The sequence below is a fragment of the Ips typographus genome, linkage group LG4 (genome assembly GCF_016097725.1).
Source record: "Ips typographus isolate SLU linkage group LG4, UJ_Ityp_2.0, whole genome shotgun sequence".
In the NCBI taxonomy this organism is placed as follows: Eukaryota; Metazoa; Arthropoda; class Insecta; order Coleoptera; family Curculionidae; genus Ips; species Ips typographus.
In genome coordinates, this window is record NC_138425.1 from 512,993 (window position 1) to 530,299 (window position 17,307).

The following is a 17,307-nucleotide window of genomic DNA, read 5'->3' on the forward strand; positions in this document are numbered from 1 at the left end:
ATTAAAAGTAAGTACTAAACTTTAAGTAAATAATGTACAAACAATATTGATATTGCAAAGTATTACCCATATTTTCTATATTTGTTTTAATCTCAAATCTAGTACTTGGTTAAGTATGATAAGAATAATAATTATAACCTTGTTCTTTATTACTTTTAGATGAACTAATATCGATATGTCACTGTAAAGAAACTGAATGGTAAAAATGATCATATTCAATAATTTACTGAGCTGGTTTTTTATAAGCACACTAGTTATCTTTATTGCAACAATTCTGGACCGAGATCCAAAACCGATTTTTGGAATTTACAGGAGGCCTAATGGAGTTTACTGGCTTAAAGTTTGGTTTATGTATATTTTACTGGTTTTACGAAAGGTAAGTGCATTTATTGTGGTACCGACAATTTGTGATAAGAATTTTGTTTTGCAGATTCACAATTTACTTTTTCCAGTTTCAAATGATTACTACATGAAACTGGATAGGGTCCAGAAATTGACCACCATAAGTAATGTAAGTAAGTCTCTTATACGAGTTTTCTTTCATTAGTATGAATTTACAGTCAGAATTCTTAAGTTCCAAATGTTGATAACACAGTTTTAATATTTTCAGGCTGTAGATGCCGTTTATTTCACTGGAGCCAATAAAAATTTGGATTATTTATCAGTAGGAACTGCTAGAAGGCCTAATCGGTTAGTGGATGGACTATTTTATTTGAAAATTAAAAATTCCCAGTTTGGATTATTGGAATGGGTTAAAAGTCCTGATACCAGCTTGTTCAATTCGGGGGAAGAGGAGAGTTATGAAGCTGAAGGTTTTGATTATTCATCTAACATTTGTGTTTGTGCAGAAAACTGAAGTTTCAGGCGTAAAAATTGAACAAATTGAACCGATGAGAAAATGGCGTATCACCTTCTCTGGACAGTTACGAGAAACTTATAATCGTAATAAAGTGCATGATGTTAGTTTGGATGCTTTGTTCACTTCAAATGAACCGTGTTTTAACTACGACAGGGATATGGATGCTTGGAACGTGGCTAAAGCTTTAGCTTATGAAAAATGGAGCAGATCATACTTTCAGAATGTCAAAGAGTAAAAGCTTTAGTACCTACCCATTACGTCAAGTGTAATGATTTTCCAATGTTTTTGCGTATAGAGCACATCAACTGCACTATGAGCAATTCGGAAATGTTCAAATCAAAGCTTCAATTGACGCACAAAACTTTAATTTCCAAATAGACAGTGTGAGAGACCATACAGTGGCCTCCAACAGGGATTGGGGTAGTTTCAAAAGATACGCACTCCATTGGATTACTCTGGAAAATGGAGATCATTTTTCAGTGGGAAGCGTTTGTCAGCCTATTAGCTTTTCAAGGTGGTATTAACATTGAACAAGTCACGTCAACTGTTACTTTATTTGGGTTTAGAATACAAATTGGTTACATGTACAATGCCAAAGAAGGGAAAATGTACCCAGTGGTTGATAGTGATCTTCATTTGTATCAGTATGGCGAGTGCGGCAATCCTCCAATGGACTATGCTTTCACATTTCGTGCAGGTATTGTTAGTACTACTACATCTTTTGTCAAAAGCTTTATGATATGTCCACAATACACATGTGTACAGTGGACAGTTTGTGATTGGTCAAAAGCTTGCTGGTGCTTTAGTTTTTTTGACCAATCAGAACAGTGCTGGAGCACTTGTGCACTTGACATTAATTAACTAGCTATATAGAATACGTTGTAGGTACGCCACTGTGAATTTTAAAAAACTACGTTTTTTTATTAGGCAGTACCAATTACGCCATGCAAGTAAACATTATCGACGCACCATTTTTTTACATAAGTAAAGGGTGGGAATCCAAAATTTACGAGTGTTTTTGCCAAGTCGATATTAATGGCGTTAAGGGACATGGAGGTGTCGAATGGCAGTACAGAAACGTTCAAGGAAGAAGCGTCAAACCGTAACTTAACATGTTTGACAGAGAGTTTATGGTAATTCAGTTATTTTTGACATTATTAGTTGAAATGACAATTAAACTCTGATACAGTAATAAGTAGTAACTTTATTATTGGTGAAACCAGTTGCAAACTTGCAATCTCATTTTATACAGTAAATACATGTTATACGAAACGTGTGGAAATACCTATAGACTTGGTCCTAACAATTCGAATATAAAATCAATAAATAATCATAATAAATCCACTCGAAACTAACAATAATAAAGTAACAGCGTACTATACAATATAAGAAAATATACACAAGGTCCTGGCGAGCTTGACACACAGGCAGTAATAACCCACACATTTTTTCTAATACTGAAGTAGGGAATATTAGATTTTCTATTATAATAATATGTAATAATAAAGAAAAAGTTACTAAATAATATGAATAAGAAATATCACCAAACATAACAATAATTAAAAGTAAGATTTACGTGAAGCTTTTTATTAATACAGTGTTTTAAATCTAGTCAGGTAATAAAAATAATAATATAAAGAAAACAACCAGGTTTTAGTAGAAAAGAAAAACAACAATGAACAAAATATAAGTAAGTACAAAGTAGCTGAATTAAAAAATAAGTTAACATACACTTCCCTTTTGTAGAAAATATGAAAAGCTTTTATTCTGGCATTTTAAGGTATAAACCTGCTGAAATAATTTTTTAAATCTCCTCTTTTGAATGTTTAATTTCATTTAATTTTAAATAAGATTGTGCACTTTTCAATGCCACACAAGTAATCTACGTATAAAAAAGCCGAAAATCTTGTCGCAATAAGTTATTCGGTATTTAAAAAAGCTTACGTTACTTTTAATTTCTACTCAACAATTTTAATATTTATCTCTATTTTCGTGACTAATATTTTAAATTTCTGTAAACACACTCGTTCCGTTAATCTGGCGGGATGAAAAGCGACAAAAACATCTTGAACCTTTTCGTTAGAATGTCACCAACACTGACACGCTACATTTTTCAAAAATCCGCATTTTCCATATAGCACAAGTAGAAAAAGGCCTCGTTTCAGAGCTGCGACGAGCTGGTACTTTCGTCCTCAGAGTTACTCTCGCTACCCGCAGAATCCGCGGCCAATCTTTTCGGTGTTGGTAACGTTAAAATGCCATTCCTCTTATCCATTTCGCTTGGTAACGCTGGCAGCCTCAAATCCTCTTCGTGTTCCTCGTCCAGGTCTAAATGACCGTCGTCGTGGTACTTGGGAGTGCTACTTTTGCGATTTTCCCACAAAAATACATCGTCTTCTGCACAGTCGCCATTTCCAGCCGAAGCTGAACTAGGTCGTAACTCTTCGTCACAATCCTCATCTTTGTCCCGGTTTAGCAGAGAGCTAGAAGACGCGCTCGTACTCAGAGTGTTTCTGATTCTAGGTCTTTTGTTAGACGGTGAATTGGTCGGAGTTATTTTTATTGCGGAGCTGTTGCGAAAGCTTCTTCGCAGTATCCTGGAAGCCACCAAGTCAGGACTTTCGTCCAAATCCAGTACGTAACTGACCGAGTCTGACTTCTCCACCACACCTTTTACTTTCGGCGAAGATGGAGGTGATAACTCTCCCCCTTCACCTGCCTTGGCTCCAGTTTTCGAATAGGAAAACATTCTCTCCAAAGACCGCATGGAATGTTGGTGGTTCTCATTAAAACTCGAGCTGTACGCCACGTGACGATTGAAAGCCGTCTCATCTGTGGCCTGCTCGATAACTTTGTTGATCACCTCTTTGCTTTGAAGCAGTTTCCACTGCAATTCTTCGTTGTTCTGAGTCAGCCGCTTCGAGTGGTTGACTTGTTCCTTAAAACTCTCTTCCAGTCTTTGATTCTCCTGGATCAGAGTTTGCTCGTATTCACATTTGCGTTGCAACTGATGCTGCAGGTCTTCACATCTGGCTTTGAGGGCGGCCGCCTTTTCTTCGACTCCTTCCAACTGCTGTTGTTTCTCTTTGGCTTCCTCCAACGACTTTCGAAGTTCGGTCACCTCGTTTTGCTTCAATTCAAGCACTACTCTAAGTGATTGGACCTCCTGAAATTAAATTAATAGTAATGAACTTATCCCAAAACTGTTTTTCATAAAAAAATTAAACTATTTCCTGACTTACTGCTGGAGAATCACACTCACTTGTTTAGCTACGTCTTTGTTGTCTCCATAGCTCAATAATCGATCATTTTGCTCCCTCAACCTGGAATTCTCGTCTATTAGAGACTTCAGCTTGTCTTCGAAGTCGCTTTCAATTTTTGCTATCTGCTGTTTCAGTTTATCTTTCTGTAGCTTCAAAGTGTCCACCTGTGTTTAATACGTTTTATTAATCACTAATTGATTGACGGTCCCCAATTTTACCTCATGTTTCATTTGAGTTTCTCTGGCCTGGTAGTCGTTACGCAATTTTTGATTTTCGCGATGGGTCTGCTCTAGCGCCAATCGATGTTCGTCTATTTGTTCTCGTATACAGTCATTTTCCTCCCTCAAAATATCAAGAGCCTCTTCATGGGACTTTTGCACTTTCTCTAACTCCAAACGAAGCCTGCCAAGTTGCTCTTCGTGTTTCTGTTTGAGGTGTTGCTCAACTGTTTCCTTTTCGAGCTGAAGTTGACGTTGAACCTCAGAATGTTGACTAGTTACTGAAAAAATTGTAAGTAAGTAAGACAACGACTTCAAAGGCAAAAACTCACATTGTAAGATTTGATTTCGTTGCGTCTCAATCAGCTCCTCAATGTCTTTTTGGTATTTGAGGTGTTCCTCTTCTAGGTTGGTCGCGTGGGTGATTTGAACATTGCCCAGGGCTTCGGTGAGGTTTTTACATTCTAACCGTACCTCCTCGGCTGCTAGACGATACTTTTCCACCTGGTGACGCAGGTGAGGGACTTGAAACGCTTCCACCTAGAGGTTTAGTATGAACTGATAATCCTGACAAAAAGTTAAGTAAAACAAACGTCATTTATCTGTAGCCCAAATTTGCTTACCAAATCAACGGATTGCTCATTAAACCGTAATAAACGGTTCAAATTTAGATAATAAAAGCATTCTAAAACGCTCATAATTAGTGAAATTTATTTTAAAAAAAGCCACATCAAGTTAGTGTGTTGTCACTTGCACACTGCAAAATTTCTCATTGTTGTGCATGGTCCCAAATGTTTATTTATAGCCGACAACAAAAAGAAGAATTTTTACGAGCGACACGTTTAAAGTAGTTTATTTATTACTTACATTAAAAACTAAATGTTGAACTAATACGGCCAATGCCTCGGCGGTGCGAGGGGCAATAGGCGCTTTTTTGGCTGGGGCCCTGGTAGTCACTTGGGCGGGGGTCCGAACTGTGGGCGGCGTACGGCCCCCTTTGACCGCAGGCTTATTTGATTCTGTAACAACAAAAATGTTTGTTTATATTAAATCTGTTTTATGCATCAACTAGTGGCGAGATTGATCACGGAGCAAAACTTGAATACTTATGGTAAGTCCACATGTCCACATGTGCACAGCACAGGTTTGAGTTGGTGATTGGTCAAGAAGAAGCAGCAAGTTAAAAGCTGCTTTTTTTAACCAATCACAAACTACTCACTGTGCCGTAAGTTGCCGATGTGAACTTACAACAGTCTGATCCATAATAGCGGTGCTGTCTCAGTTGGTCTATAGGTTACATTTTTAACACTTTTTTTCTGAACTTTCAATTCCCTGTAGCTCAGAACCAAAGCCACTCGAGACAAATGTGTATATAGGACAAAAAAATGCTTGTTTGCTCATCCTTTAACGTATCTGACATTTAGTCAATACAAATGACATATGTCAGTGCAGTGTGCCTAACCGGATGTGGCGTCATTCAACCGACGGTCAAGTGACCACTTTATTCACCGCCTACTATGCTAGAAAGCCTAGAAGGTGCTTGTCAAAAATTCCAATATGGCGGAAATAGTGATGACAGTTTGCGTTTGTTTGTATTGTGGAATTTGAGTTTTTTGAGGATTATATGAATTTTTACGGTTTAAAATCAAAACTTGAGGTTATTTGCGTAAGTTCATAAGTTTTTCAAGCCACATTGTAACAGCAATTCAGGAAAAAGCCCAACCGTGTCAGTTTTACTTTACCAAAAACCGGATCTAACTCAACAGTGGTTGAACACTTTGAAGTGGAATGATTTTACTCCAACACTATACTCAATAGTAGGTACAAGTGCTTTCTACTACAGTAAACTTATTAGGTATTTGTTAGATGCACAGGTATGTGAGTTACATTTTAAAGCATCCTTCAATGTGAGAGCAACAAAAATAATTTTGAATGAATGTTCTTGGTAATAACATAAGAACCATTTACCAGTTTTGCTTACCTAGTTTCAAGGATTTACAGATTTTCTTGTATTGAACAGTGTTTAAACTAGTTTACTGTGTGTTGTACTTTCCAGGGCAAATGTTCTAACCAATTTGTTTAGGCTGGACTTGATTGTGTATAAAAAGCTCTATCTATACATATCAGGATCAGGAATGAACCTTTTTTTGATTTTTCACTCACAACTTGCAATCAACTACACGAAATAATAAAAAGACATATTTCTTACTACATCTGCATATACGTTTGTGTTAAAAACAAAAACCGCTAACGCCGCCATTAAAAGTGACATTTTAGGCTTTCTAGTATAGAGGGCGGTGCTTCATTAGGATGATTAAAACCTTGTGACCAACTGTCAAATGATGTCACATCCGTTTGGCATATCTCACAAAGATATCCATCCTGGTCTAGAGCACTGAATTGCAGAAAAAACAAACTGACAGAAAATTCATATGCATAATTTTGAAATGTCCACACTCTCCAATCACTAGATTAGAATAACATTTGGTTAATTTAGACTTGCTAAGAGTAAAAACTATCATCGACAAAATGTATGACACTACTTGACTGTAAAACTAGTTCGTGCTCTTAAAGGACCGGCGCCATTAGAAAATGACGTCACGGTTTGTAGTGGCTGTGTATGAATAATTAGGCCGGCAGTCAAATTTTTCTCAAAGTGTAAATTTGATAAACGAAAAACAACGGCAGATTTTACGTCACAACATTGAAATGCTATTTTCAAACTTTGCGTAATCGTGTAAATCCTCTATGTGAATGTATTTTTGGATTTGAGACACTGAAGCCAAGTTCACAGGTTTTTTTTTATTTCCTTTGGCATCTGTTGTATATTATTCACCATCTAAACTTTTATAAATTGTAATTGGTGTGTAGTCGAAATTTGGATGGTACAACAAAAGTGAGGAGCTAATTTGAATGGTAATCGATGTTTTGGCTAATAGCCAGTTAGGTCATCGGGGCGTCGACAAGCGGTGTAATTGACTCACAAAAATAACAAACAAACAAAACAAATTCGTAATTTGATAAAAGTAGCCGCAAAATTGCTTTATACTCTGCACGCTTTCCATAATATCCCAATCATATTCATCAAAAAATTAGTAAAATTGTTTTCATAATTTGTATGAATTTGAAACATAATCTTACCCTCTTCTTCCAACATCCACTTTGTGGATTGACTGCTAAGGAATCACACCAACTGACAACCGTTCACTTTCAATATCACAAGTACTTTCAGCAACAGTACCGCACATTTTAACAATTGTTTCCGACCAACTTATTGCTAATTCCAACATCCCTTTTTACGTCATTACTCAATGTCCACAGAATTAATTTGGGTCGCTGATCTATTAGAATATTCTAAAAGTGTTTGCGGTGTATTTGTACATTCAAATCTGGATTGAACCGAGTCATCTTTGAAAATTTCGGGGTGTGAAAATTGGCGGCTCTTAAAACAAATTCTACCTTGGGACTTGAAAGAAAACAATAGATGTGGTGCTATAAAGCAAAAATGCAGACAAAAGATGACTTAATCCGCGTATACACACACGTTAAGGCCGGAATCGCGGTGCGAGAGTGTTTATTATTGCGAGAAAAACCTTTTAAGTTGCGGAACGGATTTGATGAAAGGATGTTAGGCCATTGTTTTCTTCTAAGTTTGAGAAAGGTTATTATGATTTTTCTTCTTAATGTGGAAGAAACGTTTTCGTCTCACGATTATGGAACAATCTAGTAGAATAATCACAAAGTGTGTGAATTTTGAATTGCATGCAAATGGTCAATCACAACAAGTTGCAGTAATACCATTTTGCACTCACATGATAAGCAGCATTTCCGCACATTACAGCAATGTTGGTAGTTTGTGATGCTTCAGGAAACAGAAGCTGGTTTTTTTTTTAATCACTAAATACTGTAAACTCTGCAAGTTCTTCATGTTTGGACCATTTTTTTTATCTATAGGTATGCTAACATTAAACATATTGTTATAGCATCTATTAAATGATAAAAAAGACACATCAGTTTTTAGTAATAACTTAATTAACTAGTTTGAAAAACACTCAGCACTAGAAGTTTCTCATTTTAACACTTTTTCGAATAATCAAACATTTTTTCGCTTATTCAAACACATCGCGCCGTTTTTCGCCCACCTTTAGACTGAAAGCAGGATTTTTAGAGACCGTTCTAATCGCATACCGTAAGTTAGTTGGAAAACATAGAGCGTCAAGTTCATCGGCGCGAAAAACGCGTTTTTTCTTCACTGAATGGAAATTTTGACGCTAAAGCCGGCCACACACGAGTGATTAGAACGGCCCCGCGTTCTTTGCAGTAACAAGCTAATGAGCTGTTCAGTTAAATGCTACCATAAACGCTAACTAAATCAGACACACAGCCCAGTTTTTGGGTATCCCAAGCAGAAAGAGATATGTAATAGTAAATCCATATGTGCAGTATTTGCGTAAAATCGCACAACGGTTTATAGTTTATGATTAGTCAATTAAGAAAAGAATAGAGTGACACACAGGTCAGTTGGATGTTGTATTGATAGTTGATCATTAAAAATATTGATTTTGCGTGACCAACTGTCAACTTATATCACTTTTACGAAGTTTACTTGCCTTCTTGTCAAGAACATTATTGGTTAGATAATTTCAATGATTCTCTCGCTCTCTCTCCCTACTTATTACACTATAAACCACCCATTTGCTTAAATATTAATAATTACGTTGTGTTTAGAGGTGAAACTTATATCTTTTTTAATAAGAGTTTTAACAGTTTCTGAACCAAATCGTTTTCTGGATCAAAAAACATGTCAAAACCTTTCAACCCGGTTTTTATAAATTTTAAATTAATTTTTACATCTCCATATTTTTCTTTACATACCTATATTAAAGCATATGACTTCAAGCTGACTCTGTATACACGAGTTGGAACGAATTATTTCAATTTATGAAACATATATCATATATTAAGCAAAAGTTTACGATTGCTATATGTATAGCCGACTAAAAATAACCACGTGGGATGGCAAAAATACACACATTATACAGGTCGTATCCATTTTATGTATTGACATATTAATTTAATAATATGCGTATTTGGTGTGCTTCATGCTGAAATAATATAGGTACGCACTGACTTTATACACCATTTTTGTAAAATTTGTTAAGTTTTCTATATAGTTCACCCTGTATACACACTTATAATGAACATTACTAGGTCAATGATAGGGAATTGACGACAAGTGAATAATTGTCGTTTGTAATTTAAACCGCACGTATGGAAAGTGGAAATTGAGAAGATGGTATAATTCTTAACTGGTCTTGTTTGACTTTGTCGAGTAATTTATCTTCTTAAAAGATAGTTTTCAGATTTATAAATCAAAAAGTGAATGTTTGTTTCTATTTTATCACGCACAAAAATTGAAGATGAATAATTTCAACGCAATAATTCCATAATTGCTTGAAAATGTCTTAAATCAACATAAGAGACTTCGAATCTAAAATCTCTGTTATTCTAAGTGTAGCGGTACGATAATAGACAGAGCTGAAGGATGCAAATTAAAACACATCACTGGATGAGAACTTCCGACATTAGTAGTTTAATTATATTAAAGTCAGTTTGCACGTAAGGTAATCAAGATAATACTAATAAAATGCGGAAGATTTATAACTTTGCATTCCGCTCAAAGTATCAGAGAGAGTATTTTTAAAAGACAGTAGAACAGTTTTACCTAGAAAACATAAGTTGACAGTTACAATTCACATGACCATTTATGTATTAGAAATATTTGGCTAATGTCTTATTAGGATTGGTCAAAAAGTCCTAATGTCAAATATTTGTCCTTGTGACGAGAATAGGTATGCAATATGCAAACTCCAACTACAGCAACAAATTGGATTAACAAAAACAGCATGTGGGCGCACAATCACGCTTCCATTCGTGTTTGTCGGGTTCTCGCATATAAATCGACTGCGATATTAAAGAAAAAGCCGCACATTCTTCTCCGTCTCATGAATGAAAGTCGTTTCGAAGACATTTTAAAGTAAATTACCAGCGGCAAACAAACTTGCCCATGTTGGTCTGAATTTACATAGCTACCATACCAGAAAAGCAACCTGTTGTTCCTACGAACTTTATTATTACGGTATTTTATTTTTTCCTGTTTTACACAACCAAAATAGGTGTAGTATAGTTCGTGCATTCAAAACGGTACAGAAATATTAACTCTAATAGCACAACACACTTGTTGTTCATAAACATAAAAAGTATGAGCTGGCCTGAGACCTGACGCGTTCAATTAAGTTTAAGAAGAGCTGTCAACCTGTATACCTAACCTAACTTAAATTTCCGAGTTTTGTTTTCGTTCCCGATTACGTGTAACCGAGTTCGATTTTATTTGTGCGTAGTTTACAAAAGTAATAAGTTTTTTTTAACTAAATAATCTCGGTTTCTAGAAGCCCATTAACATGTTTGATCAAGAAGAAGAAGAAGATGAATTTGCTGAGCAGTTTAATACCTTCAAACCATCCTACGTCCTTATTGCCATTGATACCCATTCATCTATGTTTGAAGTTATAAAGGATGTAAGCTCCGATGAAAGCAGGGAAACAACACATTTCAAAAATGTTTTATATGCATGCTATAAAGTTGGAAATGCTTTACTTTTATCTTCCGGTGTCAGAAACTATAATGATTTTGGTGTTGTTTTTGGTAAGTTATTTGTTTGGAAGCCAACTGTATATTCATTAAATATACTAGTTTTAACTCAACCCCCTTTTAATATGGGAAAGTCAAGTGTACTTATAGTAATATGGATGGTTTAGTTTCATATGTTGCTAACTACAAAATGTTAATTATACAAAAACTACTCTCTGTACACTCTATCAAAGCAAAGTGTTGCATGGGCACATAATAATATGAAACAGGAATACTATACCTCCAATATTGCTCTATAAACTAGGGTTCAAAGTTGTTTTTTTAGGAAGAGTGTAAAATTTTGAATTAAAAAATTTCTGGACATGTTTGAATGTAACTTTGTAGGCCTTAACTACCAGTAAAGCCCCATGATTTGCAATGAAAACTGTTTTTAATTCCACCAGTGATTTCCCTGATATTCAGCCAGCTTTTTCAGAAAATGCCAATCAGTTCTGAATTCTTCATTCAATTTAGAAACAGAGTTTTTATTTCAAGTAAAAAATAAAAACTCATGTGTAAGTACCTGAAACTCAATAATAAAATAAAAATACTAAATCTGTTTATTACACCACAAAATTTTTATTGAAAAAAGAATCTGTAGGGTACTGCTTGTTTCTTGTGAATTAAGAATATTCTTGATACATTATTTTGTTCCACCTATAATAATATTGGAATTTTGTTATTCAAGTTCCAACACATGTCCAAACAAAACCACTCTGGACCATAGTTTATATAGCAAAATTGAGTTATTTCTAGACTGGATATATGAGGCATTTATCCTAGAAGAAGTCCATATACTTCTAGACTAGAATTCACATCTTATTTGAAGTAAATCATAAAGAAAATCAACTAATATTCTGTTTTTATTTTGTGGAATGATCTAGAATAGATATATGAATCTAGTTTCTATACAATATACTATAACAACAAACAAATTATTTTTTTCCAGTGGAAACTGATCCAAAGAAAGCTACATTAGTTGAAATAAAAACAAACATGTTGGAGAAGACTAAGATTCTGCTAGAGGAATACCAAAAACCTACTACAGAGTTGATTACTCACAAGCGAAATGACAAGATAGATTTGGCTGCATTTTTTCAAATATGCAGAAGGAAGCTAAGGGAAATTGGAGACTATTATCAGCAGACTATAATTTTAATCACTAATGATGAGAACCCAATCAAGGACGATTCTCAATTAAAATTCACTGCAATGAATGAGGCAAAAAGCTTGGACAACAGCGAAATACGTCTGGAACTGGTTTCCTTGCGAAATAATTTTGATTACACCAAATTTTGGAATGAGTTCTTCAATAGATTCCAGAATCCACCAAATATTGAAGAATTTTGCGAGGATCGCTTGGGTTTAAGGAGACGGCTCAAGAATTCGATTATTTATCGATTCACAGCTTTAAAATGTAAACTGTTTCCATTCAAAAATGATTTTCAAAAACACCTTCAGTGTAAGAGAGTGAAATTTATACGGCCAGCCAAACTGTATAATACAAGCAGGATGTCCAAAGATGGAAAACTTCTGATGAGGGTTAAACCGGTTCAAGTGCCATTTGAGCCTCAGTATCGAGTTAACTTAGGGCACACCGAGTTGGAGCACTTTGATGCAAAGGAAAGATATGACATTTATTACAACAACTTGCCTTTAGGCTTACATTTGCAATATGTCGCTGATCGGCAAACCGAAGTAGGTGTTACCGTAGAGCGGCCGGGTTTACTAATGATGGACGATAAAGAAGAATTAAGTCACTTTTATGACAATTTTTGGAGTTATTGCGTCGATAATAATAAGGTAAGTCATACAGATGTGGAGAACCAAAATTAAACGGTTAAACAAACCCGTATTTTTCTAGGTTCTGGTGTGCTTAAAAAAATATAAACATCCTGCTACCATACGATACGTCGAGCTAATTCCCAAATTTGCCAACGATCGAAAAATGTTTTTGGTCAAAAACTTGCCGTTTGTGGAGGAGATTCTGTTTCCAAATAAAATGACGGAACAAACGCGTACACCACAGACCATTCAACCACCGACTGGAAACCAGTTGCAGGCTGTGAAAAATCTAATGAAAGGATTAACGTGTGACTATACGCCAAACATGCTTTACAATGTAACTTACGCTAGGAAAAAACGGTATCTTAAAGCAAAAATGTTGGATACACACTACGAGGATCCGGGGGATTTGAGTGCTATGGGCGAAAATCTGGAAACGAAGATAAGCGCTGTGAAAAATCTGTTTGATTTTAGCAAGGTAAATGATGAAAAACGCAGAGCGGGCGCTTTGTCAAATCCAAGGGTTAAACGTAAAAAACAATAAGCACAAGTTGTCCACTGGAGTTTTGTTTATATTACATTATATTATTTGGTTCTTTTCAGTTAATAAAATATTCATTTTGTAAAAGTGACACTTTAATTCTTCCTTATAATGCCTCCTAGTTTTAATATTCCGAGGTAACTGTGATAGGTAAAGCAAAAAAAATAGCTAGCCTACCCTCAGGGTAACACCTGAGTAGTAAATTAATATTAGAAGAGTTATTGCCATAAAATTGTTGCTCTGGAAAGAGTACTGTCAGAAATGTCAATGTAACACTTAATTGGAAAGCCAATGAAGTGACAACTTGATGCTGGACGATGCTTATTGTCAAAAAGTGTCTGAAAACTGAAACTGACTTTTCACTCGTTCTGTCACATTCAAAACCAAACTCAAGGTAAAACATAGACTTAATAATAGAAACATTTCTTGACTGTATACACTTTTCATATATGCGTTTACTTTAACTAAAACTTTCCAAACCAGTTAATTCAGATTTGTTTTAATTGAAGCAATTCAAGTTCCTATTCATACTGTTTGATCTGTATTACTAACTTAAATTATTCCGGAAATGCATACCACATTAAAAAAATAGGAAACTACTTATTGTAGTTGGATCAGTGAACAGTAATCGACGTTTTGCGATAATTTCACCGATATAACGGTTACTTACCAGCTAAGTTTGCACAATGCAAACAGTGTTTTAGTTATATTTGGTCAATTACTAAACGAATACGTGCATGCGGGTTGAATAGCGGAAAAATTTTGCTTATTTACCAATACGCTCGTAATTTTTTTCCCAGTTCAATATGACTCCAATTATTATCATAGTTAAATCACTCTTTGAAATAAATTAGAAACGATGCACGCACTTCCTATTTGCTTTTAGGAAGAAAAAGACAATACTATAATCATTTTATACTGAGCATTTTGTCTGCGGTATTTTTACGAACATTATATTCTCAGAATTTTGATGTTATAGACTATTTTGCGTTCAGCGAGGATTGCCAAATTGATTTACACAGTCGATTGTTGGATAACCATAGTTGACATTTAAAAACAAAAAAAGGAAAGGTGAGTTTCGTGTTTTCAATATTGTCGGTCGTTACACTTTAACTGACATCAAACTTTACGTGGTTAACATTTGAAAGTATCAAATTTGAATCATCTCGACAGGCAGCACAACTTTGCAATAATGAAACAAAAATTATTTTAACTGATAAAAATAGTTGCAAAATTACTAACGATTGACCACTCGCCCGCAATAGTTGGTATAATAACTTTCTCTCACCCTACAATGTTATTGTAGTAAAATATTATTATATTATCTGCATCGATTTGGCTGACATAATTGGCGTAATACCATAAAAGGCGGGACCGGTCTTGTTTAATCACAGCAATTTTACATCGATTAATCGAGATTAAAGTAGTTCTGGGTTCATTTCAGGTCAGTCTCTAGAATTACTAATACAAAAAAAAAACACTTTTGAAGAGAAGTAAAAACTTAAAGGAGAAAATCATACAAATATATTATAAACAAACGAAACAGAAAGATCATCAAGATTAGAAAACATAAGAACAGATCAACTAAATTAGAATAAGAAATTGTGCTATATTGTTAATTGACAAGGTACCTGCATCTCTATAATTATAAAAAATTGTACCATTTTGCCATAATTTAGCTTCCAATTAGTACTCAAAACTAATTAGAATCAAATCGCTCTCGTCGATTTAACAGCGAATAGAAAAAAAATAAGAGTAAAAGTGCATCTAATTAAACTTAAAAAACAACAAAATTTGCTTAAAATATGAATCTTTCTCGCCCCAATAATTTCGATTCGCACTCTTCACGCTTTTATCTTTAGCGGCAAAATTACTAATAACTCCGATTCGTATATCGTTACTAACTAGTCAAAGTGCTGGTAGTAAATTAGCACACATTTTTCTATGCAGACAATGCACGGTTCGCCAACTGACTTCATAGATTTCAACATGTATGGCTTACCCAACAGTTTTTGGCAGCTAAATCCTCATCAGTCAAGTTAATTAAATGCTACTTTTACTATTTGAACGACTGTATAGAAACAGAAAGTGTAATTACACTCGAAATTTGCCTAAAAAGGAAAATGCGTCGAAGGTGGACGTGAAAAAATCCACCTTTCACAAAAACTTTTCCTTTTCGTTTTGTGTGAATATGTTTTGACTGAAAATGGAGACACTAACATCAATACAATTTTCAACCAAATGTAACACTCGTTTTATGTAAGCATACCCACAAATTACACATATGGTAGTGACATATGTTTGTAAAAAAGTATTTAAGAGTGAATGCATTAATTTACTAGACTTACTCCGTTTTTTCTTCATTTTATAGATGGATAGGTCGTGGTCTGAGAAGAAAGGATCGGATCTAGGCGAACTAACTGCATAAACGGGCGAGTGGCACTGACAAACCGCCGACATATCGTAATAAATACTATTTCAACTTCAATCAATGACATTGATTTTTTGATTGACAATGATTTATTGAGTAAGTTTGGCAAAGTTTTACCGGTCATCAGTCAAAAGGTAAGTCCAGATGTGAAGTATTTAAGTAAATCACTATATAGGTACTAAAATTTACACAAATACTGTACATCAGACGCAAGGACAGTAAACAGTAAAGGATTGCTTAATCCCATAAGCGCAATGTTGTCCATATCGGCTCTGCCGATGACGATTTTTACGTCACCATCAAGATTTTTAACCGATTGCAGTCGATCATATTTAGCGTATTGTGCGCCCGAGACTTTACTGTGACGTCAGGATCTATTCGCCGCCGGGAAACAAAATCGGCCGATCGAGCAATCCTTTACTGTTTACCGTCTTTAGGTATTGGCGGCCTACGACGCCATTTTGTCTGTCATTTCTAGAAACTACGTGAAATTTCCTTTAAAATGAGGTGCAAGTCAATATTTTGACAAAAAAATCAAAATGGCGGTCTGGAACGCTATTTTGTCTGTCATTTCTTGAAACTACGTGAAATTTCCTTTAAAATGAGGTGCAAGTCAATATTTTGACAGATAATTCAAAATGGCGGCCTACGACGCCATTTTGTCTGTCATTTCTTGAAACTACGTGAAATTTCCTTTAAAATGAGGTGCAAGTCAATATTTTGACAGAAAATTCAAAATGGCGGCCTGCAACCGTCAAAAAATACAACTTTTTTATTTGTCAAGTTACAGTTGACGTCTCGGTGTCATTTTATGTTAAAATTTCCCGGAAAAGATGCTGGTGCAGTCGATTTTTTGATATCTCAAAAACTAACAGAGTTAGATTTAAAATTTAACATTTTAACTATTTCTTTGCCAGGAACTCGGCCGGATTAAGAGATGCATGAAATCTGACTAAAAAATATTTACAATATAATATGTAATATGTGATATTATGATAAAGGAAATTTGACGCACTCTAGCGGCCAAACGGTGTCATCAATCAACTCATGTGGGGATATTTTTAGAAAGCTTGAAATCTGCTCTATCTTTTGTTTTCTATGACATTTTGACGTATCTTGTCAAGTAAGGGAGTAATTTAAGGTCAAAGCAACGAGTGTCACAAAATATGCTATTTTTACAAAAAATTAGGGGTTGGGTATTCATCAGACGTACATCTGATATGGAAATTCAAAATTATACATTGGAATCCCATGAAGAAGGGAAAACTACTGTTGTGTCATTCAACGTTTTTTCAAGTTTTATAATCCCTTCTGTCTTTCTGTCTTTTACTTTTGACTCCTTTCCAATACTTTGAACAAGTATGATACCACAATTTTGACTGTTGTTTTCTTCAATAGTCTTTAAGATTTTTGAAGTTAACATTTGAAACAGACGTAAAATAAATTATTTACAGAAATTTTACATGTGCTATCCGCTATCTGGTTATACTGCATATGATGAAAATAGACAAAACACACGG

General features: G+C 34.9%; 3 protein-coding genes across 7 annotated transcripts in view; 2 read left to right on the top strand and 1 right to left on the bottom strand.

Moving 5' to 3' along the window:
• The first annotated feature begins 159 nt into the window (after positions 1 to 159).
• LOC145728497 (uncharacterized) lies at positions 160 to 2,054 on the top strand. The gene is made up of 7 exons (XM_081978774.1): positions 160 to 376; positions 431 to 511; positions 611 to 812; positions 865 to 1,090; positions 1,155 to 1,373; positions 1,426 to 1,556; positions 1,787 to 2,054. The coding sequence occupies exons 1-7, from the start codon at positions 197 to 199 to the stop codon at positions 1,963 to 1,965; spliced, it is 1,218 nt and encodes a 405-aa protein (XP_081834900.1). The 5' UTR covers positions 160 to 196; the 3' UTR covers positions 1,966 to 2,054.
• The window catches only part of LOC145728492 (uncharacterized), a 34,880-nt gene continuing 19,618 nt past the window's right edge, over positions 2,046 to 17,307 (bottom strand). For all 3 annotated transcript variants that reach the window (XM_081978765.1, XM_081978763.1, XM_081978762.1), the window contains 5 exons: positions 5,208 to 5,359; positions 4,673 to 4,880; positions 4,341 to 4,621; positions 4,122 to 4,286; positions 2,046 to 4,025 (listed from right to left, as the gene is read on the bottom strand). In XM_081978765.1, the coding sequence (XP_081834891.1) occupies positions 3,021 to 4,025; positions 4,122 to 4,286; positions 4,341 to 4,621; positions 4,673 to 4,880; positions 5,208 to 5,359 (1,811 nt within the window). In that variant the 3' untranslated portion in view covers positions 2,046 to 3,020. The remainder of the gene's footprint in view (positions 4,026 to 4,121; positions 4,287 to 4,340; positions 4,622 to 4,672; positions 4,881 to 5,207; positions 5,360 to 17,307) is intronic.
• On the top strand, positions 5,435 to 13,443 carry LOC145728494 (uncharacterized). 3 transcript variants are annotated; one of them, XM_081978768.1, is made up of 4 exons: positions 5,435 to 5,451; positions 10,790 to 11,045; positions 11,980 to 12,833; positions 12,895 to 13,443. In XM_081978768.1, exons 1-4 carry the CDS (start codon positions 5,449 to 5,451, stop codon positions 13,357 to 13,359), a joined length of 1,578 nt encoding a protein of 525 aa, XP_081834894.1. In that variant the 5' UTR covers positions 5,435 to 5,448; the 3' UTR covers positions 13,360 to 13,443. The 3 variants fall into 3 exon arrangements, with proteins under 3 accessions (XP_081834894.1, XP_081834893.1, XP_081834895.1); XM_081978767.1 differs by lacking the exon at positions 5,435 to 5,451 and adding an exon at positions 5,950 to 6,006; XM_081978769.1 differs by lacking the exon at positions 5,435 to 5,451 and adding an exon at positions 10,596 to 10,733.

Bases quoted from the DNA above. Each gene is read 5' to 3' on its own strand.
- LOC145728497 (XM_081978774.1), top strand. From the start codon at position 197: ATGGTAAAAATGATCATATTCAATAATTTACTGAGCTGGTTTTTTATA. The intron at 377-430 runs GTAAGTGCATTT...TTTGTTTTGCAG, and splicing joins TTTTACTGGTTTTACGAAAG to ATTCACAATTTACTTTTTCC. The intron at 1,374-1,425 runs GTGGTATTAACA...ATTTGGGTTTAG, and splicing joins CAGCCTATTAGCTTTTCAAG to AATACAAATTGGTTACATGT.
- LOC145728494 (XM_081978767.1), top strand. From the start codon at position 5,965: ATGAATTTTTACGGTTTAAAATCAAAACTTGAGGTTATTTGC. The intron at 6,007-10,789 runs GTAAGTTCATAA...CTCGGTTTCTAG, and splicing joins CAAAACTTGAGGTTATTTGC to AAGCCCATTAACATGTTTGA. The intron at 12,834-12,894 runs GTAAGTCATACA...GTATTTTTCTAG, and splicing joins ATTGCGTCGATAATAATAAG to GTTCTGGTGTGCTTAAAAAA.